Consider the following 19380-nt stretch of genomic DNA (forward strand, 5'->3'; position numbering starts at 1 on the left):
AAATGCTGGATTTTTCAAAAAGACAAAGGAATTGAACTTACCAGCTCAAAACAACAACTTGATCGGTACAAAGGAAAGCTCTTGACACCAGAAAGGCTTAGCCACAGCCTGATTGATGATCAGATGAAGAAAAAGTGAGAATTTCTAGAGAGAAGGGAGAGGAAAGGTAGAGGATTCTGTTTTAGAGAGACACAGAGTCTGAAAATAATGAGGTCATCTTTGTTTAAATTTTCTATTTATATGCTCATGCAACACTTGGTCTCGTTATTTTGAGACATTTATCCCCTCATAACACTAAATTTCTGGACTCTCACACGAATAGTTTAAAAAATTGTGTCCTTTTCATAATTGGTTTGTTTAACGGAAAAACATTAATTAGTTATCCATTTTACTGCAAGTAATTAACCTTAAATTTTCACTCAATTATTTTTCATTTATTATTAAATTTAATTTTTTAATTTACTTACAGTGCACTAATTATCAATTCTTACTTTTTAAACTTTCAACGACAAAATAATAATAAACTTAAATTATTTAACCATATACTTAATTATTTAATATTTATAAGTTTAAAATTAATATATATATATATATATATATATATATATAATATATATATAATATATATAGTATAATATATTCTAATGAAATGTTACATTACCTTATTTTATAATTTTACATTTTTTTACTAAATGTGTATTTAATAATATAGCTTTCTTTTTATTTTGATGGGCCAGTCGATTGCACTAAATTTTCCGAACTGGTTTTTAATTGGGTTATTATTTCCTTCACCCATTTATTTGTTTTGCACCTCCATAAAATTTTGGATACCCATTCTACCCCTAAGTAAAAAGTAAACCATAAGTTTTTATCCCCATTTACCTTGCGCCGAACAACTCCCTCCCTCTCCCTCTGCAGCGTGTCTCAAACAACAAGCTGAATACATAGCCTGACTGTCACAAAAAACACACCTATATGATTAAAACTCCATCGAACCTTCTATTCCCACAACATTTCCCTCAATATCCCTCCAAGAAACAGTTACAAAATTAACATTGTCCTGTTTTTCAAATTATGCAAAACAACATCGTTTTGATCCTTTTCTTTTTTTAGATACATAGTTACAAATTTAACATATAGGTAAATTATTCAAATAAATTTATATTTCTTTTACAAAATTTCATTGAATAAATTTTCAAGAGATTAATTAGCCAACATAGACGACACAATTAAGCACTTGAAATCAATAGAAATGTCTCTGACTTTTTTATATAAAAGAATAGAAATGAAAATGTTGAGTATATATTTTTTTCTGATAATATTTTCCTAACTGAGAGATGAATCCCGAAATATACGGGCAAGCACGAAAAACAGGAGAATGTCGGAATAGAACAAACAATCATATGATCAACCAAACCAAACTAACCATAAACAGAATGGGTTACACAAAATACATGCTTTTCTTTTCTTAATCCACTTTTGATTCTTTGGGTCAAAACCTGACTATTACGTAACCACGTGCGTGCATGGCGTACCATAAGTGAGGCAGAGAGAGCGGAAGGAGACAAGATGGCGATGGGGAACGACTCGGACGAGTCGACTTTGTCAGATGAGGAGTATGACCCGGTGGAGGAGGTGCAGCGAGTCATCGAATCGGTGGTTCAGTTCGGGGACTACCGGAGGACGCAGCGGAGGGAGTGCCACAACCTCGTGCGCCGTTTCAAGCTCATGTTGCCGATCTTGGAAGAGCTTCGCGACACCCCACAACCCTTTACGAAAAACGGCGTCGCTTGGTTAGTCAAATTCAAGGAGGCGCTATTGTTCGCCAAGGATTTGTTGCAACTGTGCAACCAAGGAAGCAAGATTTACCTCGTAATTAATTAATCCCTTTTCTCTCGTGTTTTTCACCTATAATTTTAACCTTCATTTGTTATGGGAGCCAGTTTCTTCTGTTTGAACAAAAACTAGTTGGTTCTTTCTATATTTATCTAAAATTTTAACACAAACACTCTTGAGGGATATATTTAAGGTTGTTTTCCAATTTCGTGCAGCTATAAAATCTTGATGCAACTACAATTGAGACTACGTAGACTTGTTTGTCTGTAGTTTCCACAATACAAAGGATTGCACAAAACTGCAATTGGAATATTAACAACCTTGGTTGAAACGAAACAATTGTCGATGCAATGTTGAGTTATTGAATGATGAATTTAATAACGTGTGATGTAGAATTATTGTTTGGTGAAAAGTTAATTCGTGAATGTTTATCCATTTCTTGTTTTGCAAGGCAAAATGGGTTGTTTGTTGGGTTCTGAAGGTGTAAAATTAATGTAGAACGTTTATTAAAGTGGCGTTTTGGTGTTTTTTGTTATTTGTTCTGGTTCAGTCTTTGGAGACAGAGACGATAATGGCCACGTTTCAGAAAGTGTATGAAAAATTAAGCCAAGCGTTTGGTGGTGTGCCTTGTGAGGAAATGGGCATCTCGGATGAAGTCAAAGAGCAGGTATGTCCTTTTCGTTTCTCATATCTTGTCTTGTTTTTTCATTTTTTGGAAGAATGGTTTTGAAAGTTGTTGAATTTGGTATTTCATAAAATTGTGGAAAGAAATTCCCTTGTTGGTAATGGTGATTATTAGTTTGTTCTTCTTTCTGGGTGCATGAATTCTAGTCGCATTCACAAAACCACGAACCATACATCATATTATTCTTAAACTTTGTTCTTCAGCTTGAGCTAATGCACGTGCAACTGAAGCGAGCGAGGAGAAGAACTGATACACAGGACATAGAACTTGCGATGGATATGATGGTAGTGTTCTCTGACGAGGATGATAGAAATTCTGACAGTGCTATAATCGAGAGGCTGGCAAAAAAGTTGGAGCTTCATAGTGTTGAGGAACTTAACATAGAAACAATGGCCATCAGGCAACTTGCAGAAGAAAGAAAAGGGCAACAGATTGAAAGTACTACGCGAATAATCAATCTTCTCAACAAATTCAAACGCGTTGCAGGCATGCCAGAAACCACTGTCCTTGACGATCCTGTCGCACCCAAGATGCTAGAGAGGTGCACCTCTTTGGTCATCCCACACGAGTTTCTCTGCCCAATAACACTAGAAATCATGACAGATCCTGTTATCATAGCAAGTGGACAGGTAAACACATGGTTTTTTTATCAGAAAAATGAAAAACAAATGTTGCATTAAATATTATGAATTTGTTCTACCTGTACTGAGAGAGAAAATTTGTTGTGATAACAAAGACATTTGAAAAGGAAAGCATAGAGAAGTGGTTCGAAGCCAACCACAACACATGCCCAAAGACTAGGCAACCTTTGCAGCACATGTCATTGGCACCAAACTGCGCATTGAGAAATTTGATCGAAGAATGGTGTGTGAACAACAACTTCAAGCTTCCCAAAAAGTACGATTCAGCAAAAGAAAGTTGTCCAGGCAAAGAGGAAATTCCTTGTTTGGTTGACAGCTTAGGGTCCATTCATTTAGAAGAGCAGAGAAAAGCAGTGGAGAAGATACGTATGTTGTCAAAGGAGAATGCTGAGAACAGGGTGTTGGTTGCTGAATGTGGAGGAATACCACCACTGGTGCAACTACTGTCGTATCCCAGATTCAAAAATACAAGAGCATGCTGTGACAGCACTTTTGAACCTATCAATTGATGAGGGTAACAAGAGACTTATATCATCAGAAGGTGCGATTCCAGCCATCATAGAAGTTTTGGAGAATGGAAGTTGTGTGGCTAAGGAAAACTCAGCAGCAACTTTATTTAGCTTGTCAATGCTTGATGAGATTAAAGAGATTGTTGGTCGATCAAATGGGTTGCCACCTTTGGTGAAGTTGTTGAAGAATGGAACGGTTAGAGGGAAGAAAGATGCTATCACAGCTCTTTTCAACTTATCACTGAACCAAGCAAACAAAGGTAGGGCCATTAGGGCTGGCATTGTAGCACCCTTGGTTCAGTTGCTGAAGGACGTAAACTTAGGGTTGATTGATGAGGCTCTCTCCCATTCTGTTACTCCTTGTCTCAAATTCAGAAGGAAGACAAGAGATTGGACAACTTAGTTTCATCGAAATTCTTGTTCAGTTCATGCGAGAAGGAAGTCCGAAGAACAAGGAATGTGCAGCCTCAGTTCTTCTTGAGTTGTGCTTAAATAACTCATCCTTCATATTGGCAGCACTTCAGTTTGGAGTGTACGAACATTTGATAGAAATCAAACAAAATGGAACAAATAGAGCACAGAGGAAAGCAATGGCAATCTTAGAACTCATAACCAAGAGCGAGCAGATTTAATCTTTCCTTTCTCCAATTAATGTAGTATCATTGTATTATTTCATAGTAATCTAAACTATTTCTTTCTTTCATGTATTCTCATGTACAAACTAAACTTTAAAACTTCTCTTCAATCAAATCCTCATGGAGATATACTTTAAACATTGATTTTTAAATTTAATTTTTAAGTATTTAAATAAATAAAGACTATATAATTAAATTAAATACATGCATCATAACCGTATCAAGCCACAATGAAATAGTGTAGATTCCCGGAATAAATACTGGTTCGTTGTTGGAATTTAATAAGTTAAAATAATAGGAACCACTCAATTCACCATCACGGACCAACAGTAATTTCGACTTATTCGAACAAAATTTTACGCAAAATAATTCTGATTTTATACATTTTTCGACCAGAAACTCATTTATACGTTTATAGAGAAAATTATGCATTTTTAATGAGTTAATTTCTATAAATATACGCAAAATAATTATGTTTTAAAAAAAAATCAAAACTAAAGCTATAGTCCATGGTTAATTTGAAGCCATAAAAGTATATAAACATAATGGAACTATCCAATTAGTGTATAGAGTTAGGAATATAGGTTTATTCAATAATTAACAATTGTGGTTATTTTCTAAATTCCATTTTAATTTCATAGCTTTATAAACTCACAATCAAGGGTTTTTATTTCCCTTATGTGTAAAACAATAAGTCACGAGCACATCTTTGAAATGACAAAACAAAACAGTCTCTATCACTGTCTTTGGAACCTTTAGAAATATAAAAATATTTTTATTCAAATCAATTTGATCTATTTAAACAACAAATATGTAGAAGTGGTCTTCCAATTTATTTAAATACTAGCATTAACTAAACTCCTTAGTAAGGATAAAATTATCAATTTGTTAAAAAATGATTAATATAACATTAAATATCTTGTGAGCATGAATAAGTTTTTATTCCACTGTTAATCGTGTCTTCGTCTTCACAAGAGAAAATATAACTTTGTAGCAATATATATATATATATATATATATATATATATATTATATAGATATATATATATATATATATATAATATATAAAATATGCTGCACTATCTTCGTATTACTTCAAAGGCAAGTATGTTTCTGACATAAAATATAATTAAATATGTATTTTCTTAAAAAAGCAGCCAACCTATTTGATAGAACGAGTAATTCTATAATGAAAAATTATTAAAATACGTCTTAAAATGGTATTACTAATACTTTTGAAAGAATTGTTAATATAGTAATTTGATAGAATAATTAAATATAATATATTTATATGATGTGTTAAAGATGCAATAAATTAAATTTTAAGTCTAAAAACTTGGCTTAACAAATTTCTATCAAAATAGGTTTTGATTCAATATTAGAGAGTGAATTTTTTAAATTTAATTTAGTTATATAAAATTAATTTTTAAAATGAGATTTAAATTTATTTGTATATTATAATTTCATCATATTCTTAATTAATGTAAAAAATTAGCATAGTGTACAAAAGCTTTCGAGAGAATTATACATGAGTGAACATTTATCTTCAACTTACAATATTAGGTTAAAGAAAGAGTATTAGGAGAAAAAGTATAAAACTTTGCACTTTTTGTCTATGACAATTACATATAACATCTAAAGTGTGGTGAATCTTAAACATGTTGTAGTGTTTGGATTATGGAAAATTAGGTTAGTTCCACTAGCCACCAAGATTTGTTGTTGTTTAATGCTATATTCTCAGCCACCCAAATCAAGAGGTTAGGGTTGTTCCTTGAAAAAGACAAATTAATGCTATATTTTTCAAACACTTGATAATAATTATTCTAATCTCATGATTAATTTAAAATTATGATTTAAGATTTTAAGGCACTTTAAATCCTTCTTTCATTATCTTTTTCCTTTTATTTATTAAACGTTTTTTTAAAAACAATGATAGAATTTCATATTTCCGAAAAGACCATACTTCAAAATATACGGTGGTTGACATTGAGAACTTAAGATCGGAATATTAACACTGTCAAGGTGATAATTAAATATTTGATCTCTTAAGTTCTCAATTAAATATAATCAACCATTCTTCTTAAATCTTGATTAAATACTTATATTTTATCACTTATAATACTCTTACATTGTTAAAAAAAATTAGACTTAAAAAAAGGAGTTTAAATATTTTTTTTCTTTTATTCTTTTTATAAGTCTTTTAAAACAAAAATCTGATGAAACTTTAAAAATGAATAACACTTTTTAAAATATCTTTTTAATAATTTTTTTTATAATTTTTTACAACAACTTATATGATAGTGTGTGATTGATCCGTTTCAAATATATAAACCAATAAAAGAGTAACACATTGTTAAAAAATTGTTAAAAAAAGTCGTTAAAGTATCACGGTCGTGATACTTTTATACTCATACTCATGGTTATTTACTCTAATAATATTATTTAGTAATGATTTAATGAAAGTTTGTCATATTAAGGTGAAAGCTGCACAAAGTTGTAATGATTTAATAAAGTAGGAAAACATAAGATGAGAAATGGGATCGAGAATAAACTGTGAAAGAGGGTCTCGTGATGGTTTTTGAGACGAAAAAGTGTCATTTTCATTGATTGAATCGCATCCACAAGCCCCCACTGAAGGAGTTGTGGGCGGCCACCACACGTAATATTAATCACTTAGTGGAACACAACACAATACTTCCACCACATCCAATATTATATTACGTCCTCTGCAACCCAATTATACCACATTTAATATACACTATAGTCTTATCATATTATTATTATTATTTAATAATTAAATATTATGTTTCTAACTGAAATTAATTTTAATATTCATTATATAATGTCTTTTTCTTATTTTTTTCATAAATAAAAAATATAACATTTTACAAAATTAACTCTGTAATCATTGACTCATTTGTAAGTAGGAGATTGATATTGAAAGAAGCACATGACAGACTTAGTCCACCCGTGAAGTGGGTCGGCAAGGGGCAGGGGCCCACTCACGAGACCCAATTTGAAAATTCGAGATAAAGTGAAACCTTCTGGCCCACTTGCTCCCATCTCATAGCATTATCTAATAAATTATATATAAATATACTTTTTAATAATTTAATTTTCTATTTAAATCATTTAGTTATAATAAAATATAAATATTTTTTTTTAAATTTAAGCATAATATTCAATAAAATATATATATATATTTTTTCTAGCTTAGATCACAACTTAAATTAGCAAATATATTTCAATAGCGATACTAAAAACTCTTTCTATTTACCTACTTATAATTTTGAAATATATGTATGTGTATGTGTTTTCTATTATATAAGCAAGGAAACATAGATTTGTCTTTTTAATATGTTCTTCATTCACGTGAATGATAAAAAAACTCAAATCAGGCACTTAAGGGTGATTTCCTTTCAATAGAACTAACAATTTTTAGGTAAGACAACAATACTTGTGTAATTTGCATTGGATAATTAATATTTGTAGTTATCTAATATTTGGAGGTTGAATTGATGTAATTTATATTTTATTAAGTTAATTTAATTAAAATTAAAATTAAATTTTAATTTATATTATATTTTATACTTTTTATAATTTTATTTATATTTTATTTTAAAATTTTTATAAAATATGTGCATTTTAAAAAATGTGTATGTATCTTTTAAATAATTATCCAACAAATAATAGAATGAATAATAGATTGAAATTTTTTTATTAGGGATTAGACAACGGTAACCACTCTAGAAAAAATAATTTTTATGATGTTTTTTAATATATTTAAAAATATTGCTTCACTTCTAAGTGAAGATTGCAATCATTTATATTTACACATTTTTCTTTTTCTTTGAAGATATAAGGCACACTTTTAATTCGAAAGAAATTGAGGGTTGACTGTGTTAGAAATTAAGGTTGTCAGAAAATTCTATGATGGTGTTCAATTGAAAATTCATTAATAGAATCTTGATAAATTTTGGTAAACATTTGAAACCAAAACATTCCTTACCAAATGATTCATGAGTTGAAAATTTGTTGTGTATATGATTCATGCTATATATGAAAACTCCTCAGATCATATCATCCTCATCAACGAAATTAGTCTCTCAACCATTAAATTGAGGAAAAAGAATCACTTCATGAATTAAAAAAATCAAATCACAGAAATAAAGATTTTGTAAACTAAAAGGAAAATCTGCTTCAATATTCTCAACAGAAGTTCTGTTAAAGAAAAGCCTTCAAAGTAGGAAGAAAAGAACAAAAATATTCCTGTTCTAAACTGCAGCTAAGGGTCAATCAACACTTGCACTAATTACCATTGGCTTTGATTTGTTATGCCTCCTAAAGATAGTTAATTAATCATCTAAAATTTACCTAATGGCCATAACTTAGTTCCACTATAAATACTAGCACAGGTTCACTCTCCACACATATCTAAACCAAATTCCAAAGTTCTTTTTTATTAGGATGGAGCTGTTGTGGAAAACTCATATGAGGGTACACTTAAGACCCTTTTTCTTCCTTCTTACTCTATCTACTTGAACCAATATTCTCATATTCTGTTTCTTAATACATGCACTACTTTAGTGCATATACTTGTTGCTTCTGCAAGAAAACCACCCTCTCAGCAAGATAACACCATTTTCTAACAAGCCATTTTCATGGATGTATGTTTTTTGCAGATGATTAGAACAGCTTTTGCTCTCCTTTTGATTGCACTATTAAGTTCAGAGAGAGTAGAGAGCAGAAAAGCCAAAGTTGTGACCACTTCCTTAGAGTACAACGCTATCAACTGCAGAGCTCATAGTGCTTCATTGACTGATTTTGGTGGTGTTGGAGATGGAAAAACATCCAACACAAAGGCATTTCAATCAGCAATAAGTCAGCTGAGTCAGTATGCTTCTGAAGGAGGTTCTCAACTCTATGTTCCTGCAGGAAAATGGCTCACCGGTAGCTTCAGTCTCACCAGTCACTTCACCCTCTATCTGGACAAAGATGCCGTTCTCCTTGCTTCTCAGGTATATCCCATTTTCTACTCCTTCTTGGTCACACTTTAACAATAAGCATGAGGTTTTAAGGCATTATGAGTCTTCATTTTGTGCTTTCTGAAAACACTTTCAAAATCCATCATTTCAATTTGAGCTTCAACATTAAAACAGTCCTTCACAATTTTCATCACTCACATGAGTACTGTCCAGCTTTCGGATTTCAAAGCCTTATTACTGCTCACAAGCCTTTGAAAGTACAAAGAGCCAAAACCTTTTTCTGATTCCTTTTCTACTGACTCTGGTTTTAGAAAGACTGTTACTGTACCAATCAGTTGGCTTCATAAACATTATTTAATAGGGAATAAGGGGTTCACGTGAGTAACAAATAAGGAGAGATGTCCAATAAATGAAACTGCAAAGAATGTGTCACAAGATTCCCCACTTTCTACCAAGCATATGAGATGACAACATTAGTCTTAAATAACTCAACTACACACAAAAGTTCCCACTATATACTGACACTTTTGGTCTATTCTTACATTCAGACAAAAACTTTAAGAGTGCCTGACACACTTGTCTTGTGTTATCTAGGAAAAAGGTTCCAAGTGTTACACATTTTTGGCACTTTCATGTGTGCTACTGCTAACTCTTTTTTACTGAACTAATGAAATGATTTAGGATATTACTGAATGGCCTGTGCTTGAACCACTCCCTTCATACGGCAGAGGAAGAGACGCACCGGCAGGAAGATTCACAAGCCTCATATTTGGAACAAACCTCACTGATGTTATTGTCACAGGTAAGGAGGCCAAAAAATCATTTTTATGTATCTAAAAGTTTTACTTCTAATAACCAAAATATGTTTCATGTATTTATTTATGATTGTATAGAAATTAATATGATGTGATGATAAAGTAGATGCTTGTGTACATATATTTTACACACATCCCTATAGATATCAATTAAACTCTTCATATTAACTATAGATTATGTTCTTAATTCATATTGTTAATACATCGACTGTTTTTAGTCTTTTATCTTATTATTATCGCAGATAAATTGTATCAATCATGATCTTTTTTTGTTAACAGGAGAAAATGGCACCATAGATGGTCAGGGTGAGTTTTGGTGGCAGCAATTTCACAGAAAAAAGTTGAAGTACACTCGTCCATACCTGATTGAATTGATGTTCTCAGACAATATTCAAATCTCAAATTTAACACTCCTCAATTCCCCATCATGGAATGTTCATCCAGTTTATAGCAGGTAATGCCATTTTATTTTGTTCCAGTTTTGCAGAAAAAAAATGTCCTTACATATATAATATAGTCACTGCTGCAGTAACTCTCTAACTACCTTTTACCTCCAATGTTATAACACATGTTTTTCAATACTATGCAGCAACATTATTGTGCAAGGCATCACCATTTTTGCTCCTGTCACATCTCCAAACACTGATGGCATCAACCCAGGTTGGTAGTTCATTCATGATAAACTGTGTATAGAAGAAGCAGAGAACAGTAAAGCATGGTTTGAATTGATTAAAAAGTTTGTTCAAACCCTTTTTCTGTGTTATGATTTTTGTTATCAGATTCTTGCACAAATGTAAGAATTGAAGATTGCTACATAGTTTCTGGGGATGACTGTGTGGCTGTGAAGAGTGGATGGGATGAGTATGGCATAAAATTTGGGTGGCCAACAAAACAGCTAGTGATAAGAAGGTTAACATGCATTTCACCATACAGTGCAACCATTGCCTTGGGAAGTGAGATGTCAGGTGGTATACAAGATGTGAGAGCTGAGGACATCACAGCCATCCAAACTGAATCAGGGGTAAGAATCAAGACAGCAGTGGGAAGAGGAGGTTTTGTGAAGGACATATATGTGAAGAGAATGACCTTGCATACTATGAAATGGGCATTTAAGATGACTGGTGACTATAACTCCCATGCTGATAGCCACTATGACCCTAATGCCTTGCCTGAGATAAAAAACATCAACTACAGAGATGTTGTGGCTGATAACGTAACCATAGCTGCTAGGTTTCAAGGAATCTCCAATGATCCATTTACAGGAATCTGCATTGCCAATGTGACTCTAAGGATGGCAGCTAAGGCCAAAAAGCAGCCTTGGACCTGCACAGATATTGAAGGGATGACAAGTGGGGTGAATCCTCCACCTTGTGGTTTGTTACCTGATCAGGGGCCAGAGAAGATCACAGCATGTGATTTTCCAGCAGATAGTCTTCCTATTGACATGCTGGAACTCAAGAAATGTAGTACCAGCATGACATATGTTGGAGATAAGTGGTTGTTTTAGGAATAGTCTTTCTCACATAATCAAGAAAACACTTCTCAAGTTAAGAGATGGATGGTGTTCAAATTATAGAAATGAAAGGGTTTTCTTTCCTTGATGATGCTGTAAGTTTCAGGGTTAACATTAATCAAAGTTTGCTTGTTAAAGTCCTTCTATGAGAATCTAAAACCCATTTTCAAACAGTAACAAACGGTTTGGATGAAACATTCAAACAATGCTGCTTGGCTTCAGATTAATACAATTATCCAAGAATATCAAATAATTATAAAATGAAAGACAACCTAAAAAAATCTCAGTATATCAAGTATGTTAATACTTCTGCGGAGAACTGACAACATATGATTATATCACAGATTCTCAATAAATGGTTGATATAACAGATTATATGATTATATCACAGATTCTCTCCATATAAATTCCTTGATATCTTCTTCAGTGAAAGATGGTTGCTCAAAATCAAAACTGAAAGGTCTAATGCGAACAGTTTCCTGCTTAAAATCTTGCAGTGGTTCCAACTTGCAAACAGCTTCTTCAACTGCAAATCATCATAAGTGACGTACGAATTAATAAAAGTATAGACAAAAGGAAAAACCAGCTACTAAAGTTGATTATGACAGATAAATTGTGAAGAAGCAATAGATTCTACACCTAATGCTCAACCTGTTACAAGCTGTTAGCGGACTCTGGATTGCAGTTAGATGACCAATATGTGAATAGTATTCTATTAAGTGGGATAGTCTCATGTTGTGTTTGGACCCAGAATAATTCATTTATTTAGAGTTTTTAAATATTTTTTAAAGTAAAATGACTTGGATGAAAAAATTTAAAGAAAATTAAAATTGAATTTTTTTAAAAAAAGTGTTTCAAATAACTAAAATAATAGATTTTAAAATTTATTAAAAAAACAAAAATAACTGAAATTCGACCTTGTGAAATTATTTATTAGTCAATATGAAAAAAAAAAAATCCATCTCGATAGTAGATTAATGTTAATCTTAAGCTCAAACCAAATATCCTTGCATCTAACCTAGATGAACATTATGAGGTCAGATCGACTTAGTTTAACTTTCAATTAAACTAACTCATTTATTTATGATAAAAAAGGATTCGTCTAAAATCTCAATTAAAAATGACAAGTTAAATTAAAATTAATTACTCATTATAAATGAATTTACTCATTATCCAACTAATAGAAAAATTAGAAGGTAAATATTCAATTTAAAAATATATAAATTTTGACTACTCATTATATCAAACACAATTTAAAAAATCAAAATTTATAAAGAACTCAAAAACTTAATTTAGTATATTGAATGACAAAATATATCATTAAATGAAACCTTTTATATTAATTATGTTTAACCATTGTAAAAAATATATAATTGATTTATTTTAAATAAATATATAAAATTAATTTGAACCACACAAAGAGAGATGAGAAAGGCACGTGATTTTGGCATTAAATTTGCCAGAAACATAAGAGTTCAAGATAGTTGTTTTGAACGATGTCAGAACCATTAAATTCTGGAAGTCAGGTATAGGAGTAAGGGTTTACAAAATTCAGAAAGTGAAAGACAGGTGTGTAGTTGATTGGCCGATCGGTATTTTACGGTAGTATATAAGAAATTTCTTCAAACGTCGAGCCACTTTCTGCATGCACATCTTCTCTTCAAATTTCTAAGTTTCTCCTCTTTCTCTCTACAATTCTCCTTCTTCTTTCTACAAATTCTCACTTCCTCCTTCTTCTGATCATCATCTAGGTTATGTGTGAGTTCTTCCTTGGTGACAATAAGTTTTTTTCCATCAATCTAGTTGCTGTGTGAAGTGGGTAAGTAAACTCATTCGTTTTTTTAAGTTTCGGTATTTTCTGGAACATGCTAGCACTGTGCAGCTTGCATGTGTTCTTTATCTCTCTCTGAACCTGTTTCTGTTTTGATCCTCTGATTGGTCCCTTTTCACCGATCGGAATTGTAGTGGGTTGCTTTAGAAGTGGTTGCTGGTTAGTTAAAGTGGTGGAAGCTTAGGAAGTGCCTAGTTTATTATAGGCAAGGGAAGCTAGTGATTTAATTATATTTTTCTGTGTTTTGAATTGATGTGTGTACGCTTGCATGTATGAATAATGGTATGTTTGATTGAATTGTATTCAAATTATGTGTTTGGTGGAGACATGTAAACTGGGTTGGAGTTTCCTATTGTAGAACGTTCGGTCAGTTCTGTTTGGGAAGAGAGTATGTGAAAATGTGAGTGGTGAGCAGTGTGTAATAGGTTCAGTGGAATATGTTTAAAATAAATTAGAAATCAAGTTTGGAGGTTTTAGAAATTAAGAAAAATATCTTGTTTTGGTTTAAGGAGTATTATTCAGAGTTTTGTTTTGTTGACTGTTTCGCGATGTTACATACTTAGTCATTAACTGAGTTCGGTCTATTAGAGGTATTATCTATTTATGATCGTTTGGTCTAATCACAGTGTTCTAATATTAAACTAGTGTTCGATCTGGATAGAGTATCCAATAATCTCTAAGTACTTGACCTAGTATAGTGTTTGGTATAGGTTTTTAAGAGTTTCGGTTTGAGCTATGAGTGTGTGGTTTAAACTCTTCGGGTTGGGTTAAGTTCCTACTAGTTGGTTTCTATGGTGGTCGGTCAATAATAGCGTTCGATTAGTTTCTTCTGTTTTGTCTCTTATGAACCGTTCGGTTCTCTCGGTTGGGTAATGCGAAGGTGTTCAATCTCCAACGTTCACATATTCTCTTTATTCAGTGAATGAAAATATAATTAATGAATGATAGATTATGTTAAATATGAGAATGTTGGACTTTTGAATACTGTGAAAGAAAATTACAAGGCAGAATGTCTCGTGTATGATCATTGAATTGTAAAGTATGAATATGGATATACTAAGCTGGCGTTCATCCTGAAATTCTATGAGTATCGTTCTCACATAGAGAGAGGTATATCATTTGTGAGAATAGTAGGAGGTCCTACCACCTCAGGGTGCCGAGGTAGGTATTATGGGATTAACCTTGGGTAGTAGCTTGATTGGTGTCAGCTGTTACACTACCACAAGTGCAAGGACGAATGTAGCTACATATTCATACAATCCGAATGGTCAAGTCGTTCGATTTATATATATATATATATATATATATATATATATATATATATATATATGAATGGTGGTGTTTAGTTTGTATGTGATTAATTCTATTCGGTGTTTGCATGATGTACCGTTCGGTTTCATATGTATTGAACTTTGTGCATATGTGTTTATAATTAAATTACATTAGCTTACCCTACTTTCTTGTTTTTTCTTGTTTTGTCCGTCCGATTATCTTTTCTTTTGCAATGATCATCCTGTGGATGTGAGCAGAAAGCGATGAGTGTTCGGTGGAGCAAGCGTTAGAAAGTGAGGATCTTGTTGCTTAGGTTAAGACCGTTCGGTTATCAGTTGTGTATAGTTTTAGATTGGATCGTTCGGTCAATAGGTTTAGTTTATCTTTTGTAATGTTAAAATACTTTACTAGCTTTATGTGAATTGATCTATCATATTATTATATGTGATTAATCTATGATATAGTATTATATTATATTTTGAGATGTTACAAACGCATGTAGTATAGGAAAAGAGGCCAAAACTCACTTACTATTTGGCCTGTGTTAGTACTAAAATGAATTACCATGTGACAAAAATAATTGCAAACCAATATATCTTTTATGATTGATTAAGAATATCCTAAATTATTCAAAAACTAAATATTAAGAATAATCCATTGATTAAAAATAATTAACAGCATAAAATTTAGTAAGTTTTTTAAGTTATATCAGTATAGTTTAATTTTTTTCATATTAAAAACATGTTAAAAATAAATTTAATCTTATAAAATCATAATATACTATTGTTAATCATTGTACATAAACTATAATATTATAATTATGCAAAACAACAAACAAAAGTAATTTAAACAGTAGTTTCATCTATTTGTATTTAAGAACACTTAATCACCACGTCGGCATGTACTAAAAGAGTGTTTTTATTGTAAAAAACACAATATCCTCTGCCAAAAACAATCATCTAGAATAAAGTTCGCATGGTTGATAAAATTCTTGGAAATATATTTAACAGCTTTATGTTCAAGTATCAAGTTAAAATGCTCCAGCAAAAAAGTTGCCTCCAGTAACTTAATTTCAACCAGAAATTAAAAACATGAGAAAAAAATAAGCAAATGTTGAAGAGGCTGGCTGTTGCAAGACCAAGATGTTCACAAGATCCATAGCATGCATGTGGCTTGGTTTATTCGCTAGGAGAATTTGACTAGATTACTTCTCCATTTTCGATTCATAAAAGATCATCTTGGACAAATCTTGGTCTCTGCTCTCTTCAACACAGCTTGCAGAGCTCTCCCAGATTATCTTTAGAGAATGCTATCAATTTATTAAAGAGGTCCAAATCTTTGATTTCTCTACCACCTGATATTCTGAGGAGCTTATCGAGCGTGATGAAACTTGGTCCCCAATGCCTTCAACACAGCATGAAAAGCAACTCAATTTTCACATATCTCAACAAGTAATGCAGAGCAGTAAATTCTTTTCCCAACTTACATAATTGTAAGAAGTTCTGAGTTAGGTGACAGGAGATCAGAATTAGATGTAGCACCTTGATTTGAAGGTAAAGTGACTGATCCGATAGTTTCAAAATATCAGATGATAAAAATATACAATATAATAAATAACACGCAATACTCCAGAATTAAATACCGACGATCAAGTCCTGAATAACCAAAATAAATTTAAAAGAGAGCGTACACAAAGAAGTAGAGTCCAAGAGAAACCAATCTAAGAAATAGTAAGTTGCACGCACAATGTAGAAATAGCTCACCAAATAGAACGCCCGTGTTCAAGAACAGAGAGTCGAAGCTCATAACTCAATCTGAGACTTCTTGTCTTTCGTATGTATCACCAGTTCTTTATCTGCCTCTGACATTTAAACATTCTGAATGTGTACTACCATGCTACAGATTATATTACATGATGCAATCACAAATATAATAATCTGACAATAGCCCTCACACAATTACTTCATTTTAAGCTTCTTAAATCACACGGATTTCATTAATCAATTAAGAGAAAGAATTAAAGGGCAGCAAATTACAACTTCTATGAGCAGAAGTAACTTTATATATATTTCAGTATTTAACATTACACATTACATCACAAATATACATTTCAGAACAATAACACAGGCACATAATCTACTAATCATTCTAACATCCATACAATAAGCTAGGCATGATTGAGCATCGTCAGTCATAAAACAGAAAACCAAAAACCTAGATCCATCTGTGTGTACCAGAGTTAGTTTGCAACACGTTCAATTGACTATCTCTGCATTTCCGTTACACCGACGTTGCTGTGAATGACAGTAGCACCCGACCTCAGATTTGATAGCAAGGCATCACGACCGGTCAAAACCACTTGGAAAAAGCTATCAACTTCCTTTGCAAGAAGATCTAGTCCCTGCGAAAGATTCCCCGATGATCTACCTAATTGCCCAACAATCTCCGGAAGCAATTTCATCTCAGTGGGATCTACAACACCCCGGATAATAGGATACAATTCCTTTAAAGAGGAATCAACAGATTCCAACTCATTCAACACAGCAAATCTTCCACACGAAAACCTAACTCTAATTTCCTCATTTACAAGATTTTGCAACCTTTTAAAGGTCGGAGCCCAAGAATATACATCGGCCACGTCCAAGTCCAACATATTCTTTGTAGACCCTGAAAAGGCTGCAGCAAACACACTGCATACAAATACTGTGAGAACCTTGACTCCATACATAGCTTGCACCAAAACCTTTCCTTTTGCAGACTTTTTAACCTTAGGAAGATCGAGTGACCCCAGAAGACCATCCAAAATGCTTCCACATTTCTCAATCCTAGGGTTTCCTGAACTAATATGCTGCTTCCAACCATCAAATGAAGAACATGCCCGATCATACTGCTCTGAAGAGGAGGAACCTAAACTGTGCAACGCACACTGAAGTAAAAGTTGACCCTGACTCATTCGTGATAATTCAGAGCTGAATGCATTGCATATATCCAGCAACTTCATGCTAATGTCAAAGTACACATCTATCCATTTCGCATCCCAATCATTAACAGGAAGCTCAAGCTCTGTTGTGAGGGTTTTAATGTCACTGTGACTCTCGCAGAGTAACCGCATCGCCAAAGTCATCCAAGACAAACTAAGGATCTCATCCTTGCTCTCGGGAATAAGCCTTGTCAGCCTCTCTTCCAAAGTTGCTTCGAAAGCTTGTAATACTAACAAAAGCTGATGAGAAATTTTAGAGCCTTTAGGGGATATCATCCTAAAAGGATTTCCAAAAGGGAAGAATGATCGGTTTGCATCCTGGGCACGACTCATTTTGAACTTTTACTGTGACACAAAGGATTGGAAGTAAGATAAGACATTAATGAAAAAGTAAATAAATATCTATCAAGAATCAGTCTGACAAAAAGCAGTACACAACGTGTTATTTATCCAATAAGTTTAGTATTTCTGCGCCTGAATAGTATGTTTTGATTATAAAACGGTATTAAAAAGGAGAAAGGAAGAGGTCAGTTACAATTATTTTTATATGATAACACTGGCACGGTTAATGTCACAAAAACTACCCTCCATAGCCACTGCAAAACACCGTTTCCTTCTCTTCCCCCTTCTACTAAGGCCATTATTGTGATAAGTATTTAATTTGCTTTAAATTTCGGACTCTAAAAGGTGCGAGATAAATTTGACAAAATAATCCCAAATATTTATTGCTGGTAAGGCAGTCAAAGTAAAAAAGTACCGAAAATTGAAGAAACAAAATTCCTAGATCAGAAATACCATCTTGAAAAGAACTCGTAAGGGAATCAGAAACTAACAGTCGAAAACTAATGTATCCCTACAAAAGCAAACGAGACCAGACAGAAATAGAGAAATTAACAAAGTCTGTGACCAATCAAAATTATACCTGCTTCTACACTTCAATTTCCCAAAATTTTAGCTCGCAAATTAAAATTCTCATCCCCCTTTTCCCAAATCAAGAAAGCTAAAAATTTCACACAATATCTACCCATCAATCCCTCAACACACGTCAGGTATATAGCCATATCAATAAATTCCAAAGGGAAAACGTTGTTATTTTCAATTAAAACAAAAAAAGTTACAAAAAAAAAAACAAGTAAATCGTCTGAACCTCACCGGACACAATAGATCGAGGAACTAGGGAAAAAATCAACGCGGAGAACTCTACCGATTCTAAATATTTTCAACTAGAAGACGCAAAAATGGGTAGGGGGATTCTCTTCCAAGAGATTTACACAAAATTAAAAGATCGAAACTTTGATTGAGAAATATGTTAAGAGAGAGGATCAGAGGGTGAGAGAAAACAACCTCGGAAAGGATCGGATCGGAAAAGAGGAGTAGGGTTGGGTTGTTGGTTTGGGTTTGCACCTTCGATAGGGTTTGTGCGTGTGTGAATCGATATTTGTTGGTGGTAGATGGGGAAGGGAGGTGATAATAGAGCTACCGCGTTTGGCATCAAATTATCTGAAAGTGTATACGTGTTATCATATTGTTGGTAACTTGGCCATCTTTTCTTAAGAGACGTTTATATTGACCGAAGAGCGATAATTTTCCAATGAAAGCGTGTGGGATTCTTTCTTCAATTTCTTTGGTATGACTATTTAATATTTTACATCTTTCAAAAAAGCTATTTTAAGAGAGA

General features: G+C 32.7%; 2 protein-coding genes, 1 long non-coding RNA gene and 1 pseudogene across 4 annotated transcripts; 2 read left to right on the plus strand and 2 right to left on the minus strand.

Moving 5' to 3' along the window:
- The first annotated feature begins 1565 nt into the window (after positions 1-1565).
- Positions 1566-4372, plus strand: LOC124834642 (U-box domain-containing protein 15). Its single transcript, XM_047309387.2, is given in 6 exon segments — positions 1566-1872; positions 2387-2503; positions 2725-3150; positions 3258-3614; positions 3616-4017; positions 4019-4372. Coding segments are annotated over 6 exon segments (1890 nt in total). The 5' UTR covers positions 1566-1569; the 3' UTR covers positions 4304-4372.
- A 4303-nt stretch (positions 4373-8675) lies between these two features.
- On the plus strand, positions 8676-11763 carry LOC124834657 (putative polygalacturonase). Its single transcript, XM_047309408.2, has 6 exons — positions 8676-8803; positions 8989-9324; positions 9973-10093; positions 10386-10560; positions 10696-10766; positions 10886-11763. The coding sequence occupies exons 1-6, from the start codon at positions 8774-8776 to the stop codon at positions 11611-11613; spliced, it is 1461 nt and encodes a 486-aa protein (XP_047165364.1). The 5' UTR covers positions 8676-8773; the 3' UTR covers positions 11614-11763.
- A 68-nt stretch (positions 11764-11831) lies between these two features.
- Positions 11832-12366, minus strand: LOC148199156 (uncharacterized). Its single transcript, XR_015786121.1, has 2 exons — positions 12271-12366; positions 11832-12145 (listed from the first exon to the last, which is right to left on the minus strand). It is a non-coding gene; the product is annotated as an uncharacterized LOC148199156 (long non-coding RNA).
- Positions 12367-16754: 4388 nt separating this feature from the next.
- LOC124834667 (protein BPS1, chloroplastic pseudogene) lies at positions 16755-19206 on the minus strand (annotated as a pseudogene). Its single transcript, XR_015786089.1, has 2 exons — positions 19047-19206; positions 16755-18047 (listed from the first exon to the last, which is right to left on the minus strand). The product of XR_015786089.1 is annotated as a protein BPS1, chloroplastic pseudogene (transcript).
- Between the last annotated feature and the right edge of the window lie 174 nt (positions 19207-19380).

Source organism: Vigna umbellata, chromosome 4, assembly GCF_029865625.1.
Source record: "Vigna umbellata cultivar VRB3 chromosome 4, Vumbellata_1.0, whole genome shotgun sequence".
In the NCBI taxonomy this organism is placed as follows: Eukaryota; Viridiplantae; Streptophyta; class Magnoliopsida; order Fabales; family Fabaceae; genus Vigna; species Vigna umbellata.